We start from the raw sequence: 17,739 nt of genomic DNA, 5'->3' as shown, positions 1-17,739 counted from the left end.
AAAAAAAAAAAAAAAGAAAAATGAAAAAAAGAAAAACCTATACACAGTTCCAGGTCTGTTTTTTGACCTCTAGGAATGTCCTCCAGTGGAGTCCGATGGGGTGCCACGCTGGGGCCTCAAAGTCTATCCTTTGCACTCCCTCCCGGGAGCTCCCTGCTCTGCTCCCCCTGTTGCTCTGCTGCACACCTTTAGTGTTTTGCCTAGGTGTTGCAGGGTCAGACCGGGCCAATCCCAACACTGAGTCTCCAGTGTTGTCCCTGGTAGGGCCATGGGTCAGTGCGGGACGTCGTGTCTCAGTGGGGCCAACCTTATGGTCCACTCTGTGCATTGCCTGTTTTGAGCGGGGATATCGTCCTCAAGGCTTGGTGGGCCAGGATGTGCTCCACTCTCTCTTCCTCCCCATTCATTTGCTCCCAAGTGCTATGATCAGACATGTCCCTCTCCCCGAGCTGCAGCTTCAGTGCTGTCCTCTGAAGTCAATTCTTCTGGGGGAAGAGGCCCGTAGTTGGGATTGGGGCCGGGCCCTCAGACCCCTCCACTGGCTCCCTGCTCCAAGCCGGCATGCTGCATTCACATCCTGGAATACCAGATTGAAGTCTGGTCCCTCTTTCCCTGTGGAGATATAAACAATACCCTCCCCTTGGGTGGGTTAGTGCCCTGTTCCCCTGCTACACATTTTTATCTTTTTTTAGCTTCCCTAACCCCTTCCTTTTTAGTTGGCTACCATATGTACCCCTGGATTTGGTCTGACCCCTGCCATACTACCTGGACCTCACCTCAGGAATGTTTGTATACAGTAGCTTTGACATTAACTTTCTATTGAGCCCTTAGTATCAGCTCCTTATTCCCCTCCCCACTCATACCCCCTTGATAGATTACTAATTATTACTATTTTCATATCTTACACTGAACGCTGGCCCCCCTCCCTTCCCTTGTGTTTTTTGTTGTTCTTCCCCCTGGAGAGGGGTGTATGGTTATGTGTCAATCATTACGATTGGTTCCCTGTGTCTCCTTTCCTCTCCCTCCCTTCTCCCTACCCTTCTGGTATCACCATTCCAACTCCTGTTCCTGAATTCCATGTCGTGAGACCCCATCTCTTTTCTATGCCTGTGTACATGCTCCGGTCTAGTCTGAATTGAGAGGCAGCACTGGGGTCATGAGAGTGGGGGGTGAGGAAACCTCAAGAAACCAGGGGAATATTGTGTGTTTCATCGATGCTTTACCGTACTCTGGTTGTAGCTCCTGTGGCCCCACTGTGGGGGGATTGTTCCATTGTCTACAGATGGGTTTGGGTCTCTGCTCCGCCCCCCTCATTCTCAACATGTTTTTGTTTGTTTGTTATGTATCTGCTGATGCTTATTACGTGGTCCTGATGACTCCTCATGGTCGCAGTGGAAGTGTGCTTCTTCCATGCGGACTTTTTGCTTCTCTGCTGAATGGCGGCTTGGGTAACTTCAAGCCTTTAAGACCCCAGATGCTATATCCTTTAATAGCCGGGCACCGTCTGCTTTCTTCACCACATTTGCTTATGCACCTGTTTTGTCTTCAGCGATTATGTTGGGAGGGGTGAACGTCTCAGACTAATGATTTGTTATTACACAGTGTTCTTGAATTGAGGGAGTTAAGAGCAGAGGCACAACGTCCATCCACTTCCTCAGTGTATTGCCATATAAATGTATGTGCATATATTTCTGGATTAAGGCATTTACATCCATACACACTTATCGAAATGGCAACTGTTTACGGGAGTAGAAAGCGCATCTTTCTCCAGAGCCTTGGCTGGTGGTTTTGAACGGCTGGCCTTGAGGTTAACGGCCCAGCGGGTAACCCCCCCAGGCCACCAGGGCCCCTTCAAGTGTCCAGTGGGTAGAATGAGACTGTACAAGCACAGGGTTGTTAGAAAGATGAAATGGGATCATGCATAGAAAGAACTCAGTGTGACGATGATGAATGAATGGTATCTCTTCTCTCAAGGCCCAGAATTGGAACTCGAGGGCAGGCTCAGGGGAGGGGCAGGAGCTAAGGAACAGATCAAACCGATGGGGAGAGGGTTAACTCTTTCTCAGCCAAACGCTTGAGCGTGAAGCCTGGCCAAAGCAGCAGTAGGCACAGACCAGACTGCAATGGTGCTAAGGACCGCTGGATGCTGGTTTCTTTTAGCCTCTAGAGCAGCGGTTCTCAACCTGTGGGTCGCGACCCCTTTGGGGACGACCCTTTCACAGGGATCGCCTAAGACCATCAGAAAAGACATACCTATCTCACAATATATAATTACATATTGCTTTGTGATTCATCACTATGCTTTAATTATTTTTAATTATGTTCAATTTGCAACAATGATGAAGTAACAATGAAAATAATGTTATGGTTGGGGGGGGTCCGCACCACATGAGGAACTGTATGAAAAGGTCGAGGCCTGAGGAAGGTTGAGGACCACTGCTCAAGGGGCAGGGTCTCTAGTGCCCCGTGTGCGTACTCATTCCTCTGTTCACGCAGTGCCGGGCACCGAGCTGAGGGCTGGGTCGGCAGAAACAGTCCACGTGTGAGGCCAGCAGAGGGTTCAAGGTCGTTCCTGGCGGCTTTCTGGCCTCATTGAGTCGGGAGGTGGGCCGGCCCTGAGCGTGGGGTTCTGCCCATCCCCTTGAGATCCTGATTATGCAGGGATGTTCTTGACTCCAGAGAACCTTTTCCAGAAACCTCCAGTCACAGAGCAGGACAAGAGTCATGTCCAGATCCCACGGTGCCCTTGTCTTAGCTTTCTCTTCCTGCGCTCCCCGAGAAGGAGGCCAGTGCCTGGAGGCGGCCAGAGGTTGGACGAGCCCTGAGCGGCTTGTTTGTTGCGGTGGGCTTTGTGGGCAAGTAGGTTGTTCAGCTGAGACTGCTGGCCTGGTTCCTGTGGGCGGAGGTGTTGAGTCTTTCTTGTGGGAGAAATATATCTCGGTCTGTGGCTTCAAATGAGAAAAGATTCGGCCGAAGCCTGGATTGTGATCCAAGTGAGTTTTATAAAGGTTAGAAGCAGTTTCAGGCGTTATGGTAAATGGGACACTAGCCAGCCAGAGTCCGAGGCTCGGTTGCAGGGGACCTCTGCGCTGACCTGTGTGGCTGACCTGTGTGCCGGAGCCGCTGGGAGAGAGCCAGAGAGGAAACGTCTGGCTCTTTCAGGGCCAGTTGGGAGGCGTGGTCTAGGGCACTGGTTACCCCAACCCCATTGGCTGAATTAAGCCCACCTGGCCTGGATGGGGTCCCACCCAGGTATACCACCCCTTCCTGGCCCGGAGCTTGAGTGTAAGCATGCCCTCCAGCCTCCAGCAGCTTCCAGCTTCCTGTAAGGGGGAGGGAGGCTTTGACGTGTAGAGGGACAACCCCTAGTTCGGCCTCTAGCTCCCTCACAGAGCCAGCTCCGCTTGGTTGCTTGACCACAGGTGGGACGCCTTGTCCTGGACATACATTTCCCAGTGCTGTGTCCTGGTCACAAGCAAGAAAGAGCAAACATTGAGGGTGAGCCGTGCCCTGGTCTTTGAACTGGGAAACCACTCCAAGCATTTGTCTTTCGGACACAGGAACAGTCTTAACGGAAGAATAGCAACAGGAACTCCCAAACAAAAACAGCACCAGGACATCCAATCTGCCTGCTGTGACACACCGTGACCCCACGTGTGTCCGGTAGAATGGTGCTCTGTGGGGTGTTCAACAGCCGGCCTTTGGGGTGTACATGGCCGGACCTTTCTTCCAAGGAGCCTCTCCATGGCCTTAGACCCAGCATTTCCCCTAGCATCCAAGTGCAGCACCGGTTCGTGCCACCCCGGCCTTCTGTGAACTGCAACGACCAGACCCATTTATCCCGAAATGGTGCTGGTCGGCTGTTCTCACTGAAAGGGGTCCTAGTGGGCACAGTGGTTAAACGCGCGGTGGCTAATTGCAAGGTCAGCAGTTTGAACCCACCAGCTGCTCCTTGGGAGAGCACTGTGGCAGTCTGCTTCTGTAAAGATGCTCGCCTTGTGCACCCTGTTGGACAGGCCTCCTCGGGCCTCCAGGGTTGCCGTGGGCGGCAATGAACTCGGCAGCACTGGATTAGGTTGGTTCGGTCCTCATGGAAGCTGCCATTTAATTTGAACCAAGGATGATCACCTCTGTCTAGCACGGTAGTTTATTCAGAAGAGTTCAATGTTGAAGTTGAAGAGAGTGGCTGTGTGTGTGTGTGTGTGTGTGTGTGTGTGTGTGTGTGTGTGTTGTTGGGTGGCAGGGTGGTAGTGGTGGAGTAATGCCTTAACTGGGAAGCTGTTCATTTCTGAGACAGGGTGGTGACTTCCAAGGTTCTCAGACTCTTAAAGAGGCTTTTTAGCCTGGATGGTCTCCTATACTCCTGTGCTGGGTACTGTGAGGTGGTATCAGAGTTTCCAGTGAATTCAGCCAAGACACAAAACCGCAAAACATTGGATCCTCTCGGGCACGGTACACTGTACCGTGCGGCCATCCATCCTCACTGCCATCGAGTCAATTCTGACTCATAGCGACCCGATAGGGGTGGAACTGCCCCCTTGGGTTTCTAAGACTGTAAGTCTATGGGGGTAGGAAGTGTCCTCTTGCCCCTGAGTTCAGGGACACCATTTGGGTTCAATTCTGCAGTCACCACTTACTATGACAGTAAAGCTTACTGTTGAGACAGAAGTGCTGTCATTGTATGGCTTCTCACGTATTTTTTCTTTTTGTCCTTTCTGGAATTAATGATGAACTCAGGTTGCCACCACTCACCTAGCATCCTGTGTTGGGTTTTGAACTGCCGACCATGTGGATCGAAGTCCAATGCGTAACCACTATGCCACCAGGGCTGCTGTCCTGCCCCCAAAGCTGACATGTATTAGCTCTTGTCAATTTTACTCTTTTCCCCAGGAGGCCTCCCTCCCAGAGTCCCTTTCGGCTCATCCAGACAGCAGCATTTTAACAGAAAGGGCACCAGGAACACACTTCTTGTTAGTTTCTTTCCACGCTCGCCTCTTTCGGAATCTCTCTACTTTCCTATTAGGTTGATCGCTTGTCGGGATATAAATCTTAGGCCCTGGATAATTTTCCTTTGGGATGTTCCGCCTGGTTTTTATCTGGCACGGTTGGGGCCTTTTCGTTGACACAGGTCTTTGGCACCTTTGGGACACCGTGTAGGGCGGGTCTGCTGTCTGCGTTATGTGAGCTCCCAGTGTTCCCAGAGACGGAGAACCTTGAGTTCCAGGAAATGGTGTGTACTCTCTCTCCGTGCTCATCCGTTGCTGCGTAACAAACCGCTCTAAAACGCAGTGATGGAGAATGTTCACCGACCCGTGGATCATGCACCCAGCAAGCCCTGGGGGTGGGGATTCAGGTAGGACCCAGCGGGCGGGGATGGCTCGCTTCTGCTTCGCGGTGTCCGGGGCCTCATGCCCGGTGGTTCGCACGGCTGGGGATGACCGGATTGCTCGAAGGGAGGCTTAGTGTCCTCGTCCTTGGTTCTTCTTGGTTTCTGTTTTTTTGTCCTCGCGGCCTCTGCTGGCACGGAAGTAGCTAAGATCATTTCGTTACTCAAACTCCTGGGACCGGGGCTGGGATGGCTGGGCCAGCTGGGAGCTGGCTGGACGTCCCTCTCCGCGTGGCCGGCTTGGGTTGGATTTCCTCACAGTATGGCCGTCCAAGGGCCGTCTAGCTTCCTACATGACACTGCCTTCCCAGACTTATTTTGTCTACCGCCTTCTTTTCAGAAAACCAAGAACGACTCAGTATCCTTCCTGCCAACTAAAACCGTTTGTCCTTTAGCCCCTTCTCCAGGATCAAGTGCAGGCCTCGCAACCCCTCTCCCTGATCCAGTGGTGGGATTCCGCCCGTTCACACTGGCTCAGTAAAACCGATTGATACCTAAATTGTGGTTGACCTCAGCAAGCCACTTGTTAAAATGGCATCTGTAATCAGGGGTCTCCCTAAATTTGTGGAAATCTCCAAGTCATATCCCTTACTCTTTTTAAAGGTTCATTTGTGCAACAACGTCTTCTAAGCACCGGGAGTAATGTTCATTCTGTCCATAGGTATATGGAATTAGACGGAACTATGCTGATAGTATTTATCCATTTCACAAAACTCCTTATACTTTTGCTGAAATCCTACAATTTTACTACCTTTGCGCTTCCTACTTCAGTAAACAAACGTAGACCGTAAAGAGAAAATGTGCCAAATAACTAGAGGGGGACACGCTGTCATTCCCTTTAGCTTTGTGTTACGCCCCAAATGCCCACGAGATATTGGGAGTGAATTATGCAATTCCTGAATGCATTCAAAGAGCTAAAAATATTGTCAGCATATTCTTCTGTATCGGCAGAAGCAGAAAGGGGGTTTCCACAGAAGAACATAATGTCTTCTTAGACGAGAAGCCGCCTGTTTCTAATCTCACAAACACAATGACTGTTCTTTACTTGGCCTACTTCTAGAGGAATGGGCTGCGCCTCCTACAGTGAGAAGATGGTTTAGGATAAACCGCACAGTGGAAGATGCTCGGAGGAAAGAGAAGAAGATTGTAGGTGTCTGCGGGGGGTGAGGGGTGGGGTGTGTGTGTGAGGGGTGGGGGTGGGGTGGGGGAGAGGAAGGGGAATACACCAATCAAGAAGCAATATGGAAATGCCTTAAGGAACAGGCTATTTTGGGGGGGCAGGTATTACCTAACATTTTTATACTAATATTTTAAAACTTTTTTTCTCCAACATCATCTTCTTGGGAGCTAATCCAGATGTCATATTGTACCACAGCACAGTCACGTCGAGCAGTGTTGTACAAGTACCACCACAATCAGTTCAAAACATTCTCTTCCTTGAACTCTGACATCAGCTCTCTTTTACCCGCCCCCAACCCCACTCTCCCCCCTGAAACCGTATTCTATTTGCTGTCTCTATAGGCTCGTCAATCCTGGGTTTCAGATACTGAAAAACAGAAAAACATAAAGACAAAAATTCAAGAGGGTCACCCCCAATGACAAAATACATCTGAGATGAACCCCAATATGAACAAACAAGGAGCAAAAAAATTACAAAAGAATGTTGAAAGCCAGATCAGGCCCAAAGTGCATCAGAGGGGGGTCAGCTGGCAAGGTTTTAACTGTTCAGGTCGGGTTAATCCTTTTGATCTTCTATATGCAGCTCTCCAATGCCCTGTTTGGTAACCGCTTTCCTCCCATCCTTCTATCATGGGTAGAGGGAAATCACAGGAAACTCATTTCCTATGTAGATCCCGCAATTGTAAGACTTTCTTATATCATCTAGTTTTATGTACCTCTTTTTTATTATTCGTATTTAAATAATAACTGTATGAAATCATGAACTATTTTCTGGTGTAACGTTTCCGTATATTTAAAGCGGTCATTAGGGCAGTGAACCAGTTGTTAAATATTTGAATCCCACCACTGCCTGGATCATGTCATTGCCCCCACCCCAGGAGGAAAGAGTGCCTACTTTGGGCAATACGACCCTGGAGCAAACATTCCCAGAAGACATTCCTGGATATTGCACAGCTTCCTGTGACTCAGCCTTAAAAGTTAAACAATATTTTAGGTTCATTGTATTGGTTAAAACTGAGCAGGGTGTGGGGTGGGCAAGCCAGATTCACGGGAAGGGGGTACCTCAGAGCACCCATGCTGTATTAGTTGACTAGAGAAACAAGTTCATAGACACTGGTGTATAAGAAAGAGCTCATATAAAAGAGCAATTGCATATTTAAGAAAACATCCCAGCCCAGTCCAGATCAAGTCCATAAGCCCGCTATTAGCTCATATGTCTGATACCAGTCTATCAATTCCTCTTCAAACGCACAAACGCATGCAATGACACCAACATACAGGAAGATCACAGGCCAATGGGTGGAAAGTCATGTGGATCCAGTGGTGGTGGAAGTATCCCAGGGCTGGTGTGGGTCTCCACGTGGCTCCTCCAGTCCAGGGCTCGGGCTCTGAAGCTCCATGTGTCTTGTCAGCAGGAAGAGGACGCAGAGAGAGTGTATCTGGCTTCCAGCGAGCCGTTTATCACCATGGCGCATCCAAATGAGGTCATCAAGCTGCGACCCGATTGACAGGCTAGATAGACTCCACCCCTTTGCAAGTTGACAGGAGATTATATAACTGCCACCCATCCTAAGAGAAAAGGCTCACTGGGAGACCAATTTTGGAGACCAGCTGCCTCACTGCCCCTCCTCTTTCTCTGTTACCTCTTTCTGGAAGCTTTTTTTGTCAGATAGTGACTAAAATGTTCTTATTCTATTTTAACTTTTCATGTGTTTGTCCTTTTCTATATTTTTGGAGAGGGGATGCTTCCTCTGCTTAGGTTTCCAATCTTATTTATAATTCCTAAGATCCCTCTTCTGTACCCTGATCATTCCACTTTAATATAAGGGGACCAGATTTTAACATTGGTAGAGTGGGACACCATTGATAAATCTCATATCCTGGCGAAATAGCCACATGGCAGCCGAAAACTGTATACCCTAGCTTGTTGTGTATTCTTTCCCCAAATCGGGACTTTTTAAAAAACGCCACGGGATGCGGGACAAATTGTTAAAAATCGGGACTGTCGGGCCAAAAGCGGGATGTCTGGTCACCTTACTTTAATAGCATTCTTTCTTTGGGTTGTGGATATAATATCTTATCTCTCTGGCGATACTAATATAGAGTAATTTTTAAAGTTTTCTTTGGCCTCTTATTAGTTTCCTTCAGGTTTCTCTTGTTGATTTCAGTGTCTGTTCCACAGGTTGGAAACTTCCCTCAGATGTCTGGGCCTCCGTGGCTTTCTCTCTCTCCATACCCATACCTGAGTTGGGAGCTCTATGTGAATGGGGGGACTTGCCACCCACCTGGTGCTTTTGGGCCGAAGACTTTCTTGCTCAAATAGCAAGCTGCCGTTTCCATCGAAGGAGGTTGGATGCTAGCTTTCCGTAGAGATTATTCAGGGTCTCTCAATAAGCCACGTCCTGACCAGCTATGGCTCCCTTTCTTTGGAGGGGAAGCCTCTGTACCCCGTCTTGGGGAGGTGGGAGACTTGCCTGCGGGGTGGCCAGGGACCCTGGGTGGGGTGAGGTAACCAGAGACTCAGTGTCCCAACTATCCAACACTCGCCTCCATTTCCCACCTGGCATCTCCGGTGCAGGGGCCCTCGAGCCTTCTGGGGCTCTACGGGATGCAGTGTTCACTTTTGTGGGCACTTGGGCGGGGAGGTTTCCACCACTCTGCCAAGGCAGTTACCCTCCTGCACCATGTCCACCTTCCACACACCTGCAATTTTCCGAGGGCTGCATTTCTCCTTCCCATTACGTCTGTCCTTGTGAGTTTGGAACCCCCCTCCCACCCCCGGCGCTTGAAGAACTAAAGTTATTTTAAGGGTCTTCCGAGGAAGTGAGATTCAGGTACACATACGCGGCCGGTCTGGCATATTCACCCTAGAAGTCCCAGTGGGATGAATAATCTGTCTATCTCTAAAACCAAACCCCAAAACCCACTCACCGCCATCGGTCAGTCCTGACTTGTGAACCGAGAGGCCTGAGCAGAACTTCCCAGTGGGATTCCCAGGCTCTCACTGTCCGTGGGAGTAGAGAGCCGAGTCTTTCTCCCTGTTGCTCTCAAGCTAACTCGGACCCTGGGGACCTCCTGTGGGTTAGGGTAGAGCTGGTCCCACAGGGCTTCCCATGGCTGTTGTTCCCATGGGAAGTAGCTCACCAGGCCTTTCTTCTCTGGGTAGACTCGAACCTACAACCTCATGGCGAGTATCTGAGTGTGCAATGGGTGGGGCTGCGATCAGAAAGATCAGAAAGGTCTGAAAGACGGGCTTTCTACTGTAAACAGTTTCAGTCTCAGAAACTCATAGGGGCAGTTCTACCCTGTCCTCAAGGATTGCTGTGAGCCAGCCACAACCCAATGGCATTAAGTCTCTCTCTCTCTGTCTCGTGTCTGAAATAAGAGAAGGTATTTATCACGATGTAGAAACGGTCTTGTATGGTGATATACATCACAGACATGAGCCGGGTGACCAATACCAGGAGGCTGCCTGCACTCACTGGCCAAGATAGGAAGGACAGGCAGCTGTTAAAGTGCTGGGGTTCTGAGACCGGGTGACACCATGGTTTTGCCATGTTGTGTTCTGAAGCTTTCTGAAGCTGTGACCTTCAGTGTGACCTTCACTGGCCGCCTTTGATGGATTGTGATATAGCTCCCTCCACGGAGGCCTGGGAGTGCCAAGCAAAACCCACTGGCCACGTGAGGGAAGCTGCTTAGTCTGCAGTTTGCTAGCGATGCAGAGTGATTTCAGGGCTGGGTGGCTGTAGCGTGTGGCTTCAGGTCTCAGGAGACCTGAAAGGAGGTGACTGGCCCGTGGCTGCCTTCTGGGCCAGCTCCCCATCCCCTGGCTTCCACCCTCCACACCTTCCTGCTCGACTCCTCTCCCTCACCTCTCCTTTCCTGCCCCATTGGAGGACCCCTGCTCCTCCGTACTTTTTAGCCCCATACGTTCTCCCCAGGGAGGCCTTGGGGGCTCAAAGGAAAAATGAGAGGCTTGAATACACCCAGAGGCGCCTTGGAGGAAAGGCCTGGTGATCTTCTGAAAAAACATCTGTGGGGATCCTTTGTGGCAGGGTTCATTTCATCTCTGACACCCGCCGACACACGGCATGGCCTCTACCTCCACCTCCATCCTCGCCACACCTGTATCTCTACCCAGGCTTCAGTTTCTCCTCATCCCATCCGGGTGTTCCCAGGGCGCCTGACTCGCCACCTGTCCAGAGTGAACCCTTTATCACCTGCCTCTTGCAGGGTCCTCCCTCCTCAGTCTGAGTCATCTAGCAGGGCACCCCCTCTCTGACACTGGGGGTCTTTCTGAGGTCTTGGGCTCCCTCTTCCACCTTTACTTGCTCTTAGTCACCGCATCCTCTGAGATGTGCTGCAGACCCCTCATTCCCTTTCTGTGGCCAGGACCACAGTCGAGCCCCTCTCAGCACGTTCCTCCTCTGCCGTGTCCTCTCCTAGCCACCCTGGTCTCCGCTCCGCACTGCTGCCCACCACAGCCCTGGCAGGGAGCTTTGAAGAGCACAATGCCCTGGCCCCGACCTGCTGCTTCCTCTGAGACAGGGTTCATGTCCAGAAGTCAGCTGTTCCCAGACCATCGCCATCACCCCTGCCCTGCCTGCATGCCGCCTGTATCCATTGTATTTCCCATTAACCGGTTCTGTTTTTAAAGCTCAAATCAACTGATTTTTTAGGAAGTCAACTTTGACAAGATAATGACCAAAGGAGGAGCCCGGCGTGGGTGCGTGCTGGGCCGCCAACCACAAGGCCAGCAGTTCGAAAGCACCAGCCACTCCTGAGATGGCAAAGCTGGTGATGACCAACTGAGCCTGCTTCTCTGCCCCGCGCAGGAGACAACCAGCATCACCTGGCGCAGCCTGGGCCCTGGGTTGAGTCCCTCAGGCCCATTGATACCGGCTCTCGCCACTCCTCAGAAGGGGCTTGGAATAACTAACAGCCACCAGAACCAGAGCCGGTTTCTGCCCACACCCTGTCCCGCAGCAGCCAGAGTCGGTGGAGTGGCTTCATAGGGTTTTCCACAGCTACCTTTTCAGAAGGAGATGGCCAGGCCTTTCTTCGGAGTCACCCCCCGGGGGACTTGGCCCTCCAATCTTAGCCACGAGGCACTGGATGGTACCGCAAGTAGCTCTAGAACAAAACATTTACTATTTCCACATCTTTTAGCTTGTACGAGCTCAGTGACATTGATTCTGTTCGGCATCCTGTGCGGCCACCAGCCACCCCTTTCAATTGCCAAGGGTTTCTATCATCTTTAACAGAGTTCAGTTTCCCTAGGCAATATCCACTCTCTCCCTTTCTCTGGCTTCCGGTAACCTCTAATAGACTTTGATCTCTAGAAATCGCCGCCACCATGTTGACGCCAGATCGCAGCGACCACATAGGACGGGGCAGAACTGGCCCTGTGGGTTTCTGGGGCTGTCACTGTGTACAGGAGTAGAAAGCCTCATCTTTCAACAGTGGGGCGCCCGGTGGTTGTGAACCGCTGACCTTGCAGTGAGCAGCCCAGTGGTTAACCCCGACGCCACCACACATTGGTTTATTCTGCATGAGTCGTAGATGTGGCCAAACTTCTCATCTAGCCGCCTGGACCACACTTAACAACGCAACCTTCCTGTTCCCTCCTGTGTCTTCCCTCCGGTCTTTGCGTCCTCCATCGCCACTCCCTCCTCTTTCCCGTTCCTGTTGTGTCCCTGTGTGGGTCTCAGACCCTGTGTCCCTAGAATATTTGACTGGGTTTCAGGAGAGGGGCTGTTTCCAGTCTCAGGGGATGTGACACACATTGACATCCTGTGGGTGGCCAGAACGTGGTTACATAGGTGACATCAAGGCGCCGGGCTTCACTAATGATTTACCATTTGCCTATCACTAATGATTTACCATTTGCCTATTGTAAAGGAGAGCAGATTCAAGGTCATTCCTTGATCTGATGGAGTCTGTTTCACCTTCTGGTGTTTGATGTGCTTACCTGGGCGGGAGGGGGAGGGGTGGAACTGCGTGAACCCCATAGCTCTGACTCTGCTTATCTCTGCACCGGAGAGTGACGGGGCCAGCGGCCCGGGCTGTCCTTGGGAGTGGCTCCCTTGCTCGTGTCCTTGGTCACGAGGCCTGGGGCTGGACCAGGTTGAGCACAGCTAATCTGGGCAGAATCGGTGAGGTGGAAGCAGGTGCTTTGCTCCGCCTTGGTTTTGTACTTCTGGCTTTCCAAGGCTAAAGCTAGAACCTGGGGCTTGGGCAGCTAGCTCTTAAATACCTGCCGCTGGCCTGTAGGAGGGATGGCTGGGGTGGGGATGGTGTTGCATGGCTCACACTCCCTTGGACCCACCACCTGGGCCCTGTGGATACCACGGCAGGGTAGATTTCAAGTTGTGACAAAGGCTTTGTTGCGCCCTGGGTCCTGATCTCTCGGAGGGTGCCGACCAGGTGCCTGCCCTCCCCTGCCCTGAGTATCAGACAGAGCCCTGGCGTTAGCATAAGGCCAGTAACCAAAACCAATGCTGATTCATATCGACTCTATAGGCTGGGATAGAACTGCCATTGGGAGTTCCTGGGAGCGTAAAAGGAGTAAAAAGCCCAGGTTTTCTCCCTCGGAGTGGCTGGTGGTATTGAACCTTCTGGTTAGCAGCCCAATGTGTCACCACTAGTTCACCAAACGCCACTAGAGTTCATGCCTGCGCTGGCACCACCCGGGCTCTGAGCCCCACAGGTGAGCCACCTCATCCTCAGCTTAGGGTGACGCTCCCCCTCTCTGCTCACCGACCTCACCTTTCTCTCAACACGAGAAGCAACAGCGGCTGCCCAGGAGAGGGCAGAGTGGTGGGAGGGGCGAGCCTGGGTCAGAGCAGCTCTGTTGGACCCCATGGAAGTCCGAAATCCATCCGTGAAGTGGGGGGAGGCTGGTGGTTCTTGCTGAGAGCTGGCAGGATCTGGTTCATCCGTGTGAGTCTTGGCTGTGCTGGTTAGCTCCTGGGTCAGGAGAGAGAGGGCCCCTTCTGGCCATCACAGAGCCCAAGGTCCTGAAAAGAGACCAAGAAGGGAGATGCAGCCACGGACCCGGGAGGCAGGTGTGGCGGAGGTTGCTGGGGCCAGATGGCTCCTGTGTCAGTCAGACCAGGGGTTCTGGCGGCCTCCTTATCTACCTGCTCCAAGGACAAGCTCACAGGAGTGACCGAGCCAGGGTAGACAGGGCTCTGGGGAGCCCAGCCTGGCTTCTTGGGTCTTCCAGGAGTCAGAGGTCATATAAACAGGCTGCCTGAACACCTGCTTGACAGAGGAGTCCTCTGACCCTGTCCACCTCAAACCTGCTATCTCCCCTGTCTTTAGCTCCACCTCCCTTCCGATGTCTTTCTTCCTGGACCTTGGCCTTGCTGAGATGGTATCCACAGAGTCACTGTGGCTGGTGTCCTGTGGTCCGAGGGGAGCAGGCCAGGGCCAGAGATCCCTCTGGAAGCAGGAGGTCCCGGCTTTCCTGGGAGGACTGGGCTTCTTTTAGGAAGAAGGCTTGAGGTTGGAGGTGCAGCTCCAGCTGACAGAATACGGGCTGATTGGGGGTACAAAAGCATCCTCTCGAGGTGACTTGGGGAACTTCTGGCCATTTTTAAATGGGGACCCAGGCCCTGAGCCCACTCTTCTGACGACTCGGCCCTGGAGAAGGAGAGAGTTACAGAGTCAGGGGCTCTGACAACCCAGCCCTCTCTTCTCAGGCTCCTTAACATCATTATCCTTGTCTCCTCTGTGCCCCCCCCCACCCACCCACTCTCCCACCCCCGATGGAGGCAGTGTGAGGCCAGGACACTTGAGTCCCTGGGCCGCGGGGATTCCCCAGGTCTGTCCAGCTGGCCCTGTTGCGTAACTGTTGCCGAGAAGGCTTATCTCACCCCAAACATTCCACCTGGTGACCCGGCTGTTAACAGCCCAGCCACCAGCCAGGGCCAGATGGGAAGTGGGGAGTGTGTGTGAGTAGGGAACTTGTTGCAGCCATGTCGTCATGGTGATGTGACTCTGTTTAGCTGCCCCACCACCATCCCAGCCAGCAACAGCCGAAAATAAGTCTTCTCTGGAGCTCACACTGCAGGCGGCCTCATCTTGCCCAAGTCCGCCTTTCCCCGGGGCCTGTGTGTGTGTGTGTGTGTGTGTGTGTGTGTGTGTGTGTGTGCAGGGACCGAGGGGTTTAAGGGAGGATCATTCCCCAACGATGACCCCTCCTCTCCTTCTTCTCAGCCCCAGGCCTGTATCTCTTCTGACCAATGCTTCTTACACTCCAGCAGGGCGAGCGCGGGCATAGAAACACATGCCGGGGCCCACTGCCACAGGTCCTGGTGTGCACCTGAGAGCCAGATTGCTAGCATTTCCCAGGCCATGCTGTCGCTGGCGGTGCAGGCACCTTGGGGTCACATAGCTCTGCTTTAGAATGCAGCAGGTCGCAGCAAAGAACATGCACCCCACTCTTTGTTACCCTGTGCCCCTGAGCCCAGTGCTCGCCGAGGGGCGAGGCGGGCAGTGGGCAGGCCCTCACTCACCGGATCTCTGTTCCCTCCACAGGAAGCAGGAGCTGGCCAACAGCTCGGATGTGAACCTCTCAGACCGGCCACTGTCCCCGCCTCTCACTGCACCTCCCACCATGAAGGTAAGGGGCTGAGAGTTTGGGAGGGGGGAGGGGAAGCATGTGGGGAGGGTGTGTATAGGGACCATGACGTCACCTTGGTTGCAGACACCGCTGCGGTCCAGTGGGGCCTGGGCAACCTGGCACCTCTGAGACAGCATCTAATGAAGCTGCAAGGGTGTGGTGGGAGGAGGTGGCTGCAAGATGCAGGTGGCTGTGCCCACGGTGGTGAGGGCATGCACAGGTCCTACAAGGGGTCGGCAGGGCCCTTGGCCACTAGGGAAGGGCCCTGTGGCACAGAGGGGCTCAGGTGGGAGGAAGTGGGGTCAGCGTAGAATACAGTGGTGGCTTAGGGGCCAGCCACCTAGGACTGGCTTGAGCTGGGGTGGAGAGGGAGGGCTCCTGTGAGATGAGACCCTCATGGACCTTAAATGACACCCCCATGCTGCTCTCCCTGCCTCTGTCCCACTGCAGATGGCTCTGGGCCATGTCCCTGCCTCCTCATCCCTGTGGTAGAGTTGTCTGGGAGACTGAGGTGGGGGACCAGTAGTTTTTTTCTGGTCGGGCACTTCCTTCATAAATCTGTGCCCTGGGGAGACCACAGCCCAGGCTCCCAGGCCCAGGGCCCTCTCATTCCAGCAAGCAGCAGGGGACAATCCTCTCCTCTTTCCACCTTCTCACTTTCCGCCCCGCCCTCCCCCCAACCCAAGCAGGATGCCCCACAGGCCTGCGCTGCCTCAGGGGGACTTCAGGTCCAGTGTCCCTGCCTAGGCATCCCTCTCTCACACTTTGCTCTGAAGAAGTTACCTACCTTGTGAATCATCGGACGGGACCGCTAGGCTAGCCCCCTTTTCTGTCCTAGGGCTCGGCTAGGGGGGTGACTCATAAGGAAACAATTGGCTAGCCTTTTCCCACTGCCTCCCCCTCCCTGACCCAACCTAGTACACAGTCACACCTCAGAGGACGCAGGCAAACCTACCCACCTTCCCATTCCCATTCCGTGTGGACTCCCTAACTGCCCAGCTTGGATTAGGAGTCCCGAAGTGAGTGGCCACACGGCTGACGGAGGACATCTCTGCTTTCCCCCTGGTAGCGTCTCCAGAGGGCACTGAAGGGCCGACCAGTTTGCCTGGCCTGGTCCCAGGTGTTGGGATCTGAGCTGGTACTGGTGTTGGCTTGTGGGTAGAGAGTAATGTTGAGAGTCCTGCCACCTTCTAAACTCCAGCCCAGAGCTTGCCTCTGTGCCCAGGGACGGCATGCGTTTGCCAGGCAAACTCGCAGGCTTCAAAGAGGGGTGGTTGAGTCTTCTTGGCAGGCTTTACTTATTCACTCACTCACTCACTCACTCACTCACTCACTCACTCACTCACTTCATCCATCCAATGCCCAGTATTTATTTGAATGCTGTAATAGTCAGGACTCTTGGTTGAGAGTGACAGATACAGAATTCAATTTGGCTTAAACAAAAAAGGAAATAGGTTGCCTTTGTAATGACCAGTCTGGACCGCAGGCATGACTGTGTGCATGCATCGGCCTCTTTCCACCTCTCTGCTGCTTTGTCATGCTCTTTCTCTGTGGATGGTGACAGCAACCCTCCACCCCCACCCCCACCCCCTCAGCCATAACCCCAGTGGGAATAAGAGTATCTGTTTGGCAGTAGTTCTAACAAAAAGCCCAGGGATGGAGCTCATTGGCCTGGCTTAGGTCACATGCTTCTCTCTGAACCAATCATTATACCTGGAGAGATAGAAGGCACTGATTGGCCAGGTTGCAGTCTCATGCCCACCGGCCTGCGCTGTGAGAACTGAGAGTGGGGAAGGGCAGGGCTGGGGGGAGCAGGGGGGTCCAGGCCAGCAGCTTTCCAGCACGAGAGTGGTTGATGAGGTGCAAGGCCCTGTGCTGGATGCTGGGGGCTGGGAATGAACAGAACCGTTTTGGTCCCTGCTTTCCTGGAGCCTGTAGTCTTCACTAAGCAGAGAAAAGTTGGGGGTAAAAACTCATCTCAAGAATGAAGGACTGCTACGTGGGGTGAGTATTCTAGAGAAGAAGTAAGAGTCGCTCGGGAGAATGCAACGGGAGCTGAAGGGCACCTGCTCTTGTCTTGAGGAGGGCCACGAGGGCTTCTTTGAGGAACAGGTGTTTAAGCTGAGCCACGAGGGTTGAGGAGGAGTGAGTTAGGTAAAGGTGGAATCAGGAGGAGAATGCTCTAGATCCCTGTAACCCCAAACGAGGCCAAGGAACCAGCTCTGGGTTCTCTTGAATTACCTTTTGCGTCCGTTGGGAGCAAATCTAGAAATACAGACTCTCAGCCGTACCCCAGACTTCCTGAGCCAGAATCTGCATTTTACTAAGGTCTCCAAATGATTGGTGTGCCCGTAAGCCTGAGAAACACCGCTGTGGGCATTACACACAGGCTGAGGGCGGGGAGTGCAGTGGAGGAAGGGGAAGAGAACGAGAGGGATGGGTGTTTGGGGCTAGGCCCAGAAGAGTCTGAGCCCGATCTCCCAGACAGGGGCCTCCTGAGGCAAAGGGTAGAGCAGGAAGCAAAGAGGGCCTCCTCCATGTCCAG

The 17,739-nt window shown here is 52.9% G+C and overlaps 1 protein-coding gene across 1 annotated transcript in view; it reads left to right on the top strand.

Annotated features, from left to right (window-relative positions):
* Positions 1 to 17,739, top strand: part of RAP1GAP2 (RAP1 GTPase activating protein 2) — a 267,961-nt gene that overhangs the window by 106,613 nt on the left and 143,609 nt on the right. The window contains exon 3 of the mRNA XM_045299948.1: positions 15,110 to 15,194. Within this exon, the coding sequence (XP_045155883.1) occupies positions 15,110 to 15,194 (85 nt within the window). The remainder of the gene's footprint in view (positions 1 to 15,109; positions 15,195 to 17,739) is intronic.

This window comes from Echinops telfairi, unplaced genomic scaffold (assembly GCF_000313985.2).
Source record: "Echinops telfairi isolate 266 unplaced genomic scaffold, ASM31398v2 ScPeMD7_7458;HRSCAF=8496, whole genome shotgun sequence".
Taxonomy (NCBI): Eukaryota; Metazoa; Chordata; class Mammalia; order Afrosoricida; family Tenrecidae; genus Echinops; species Echinops telfairi.
Note: the sequence above shows the minus strand (reverse complement) of the source record. Positions and strands in the feature narration are given on the sequence as shown.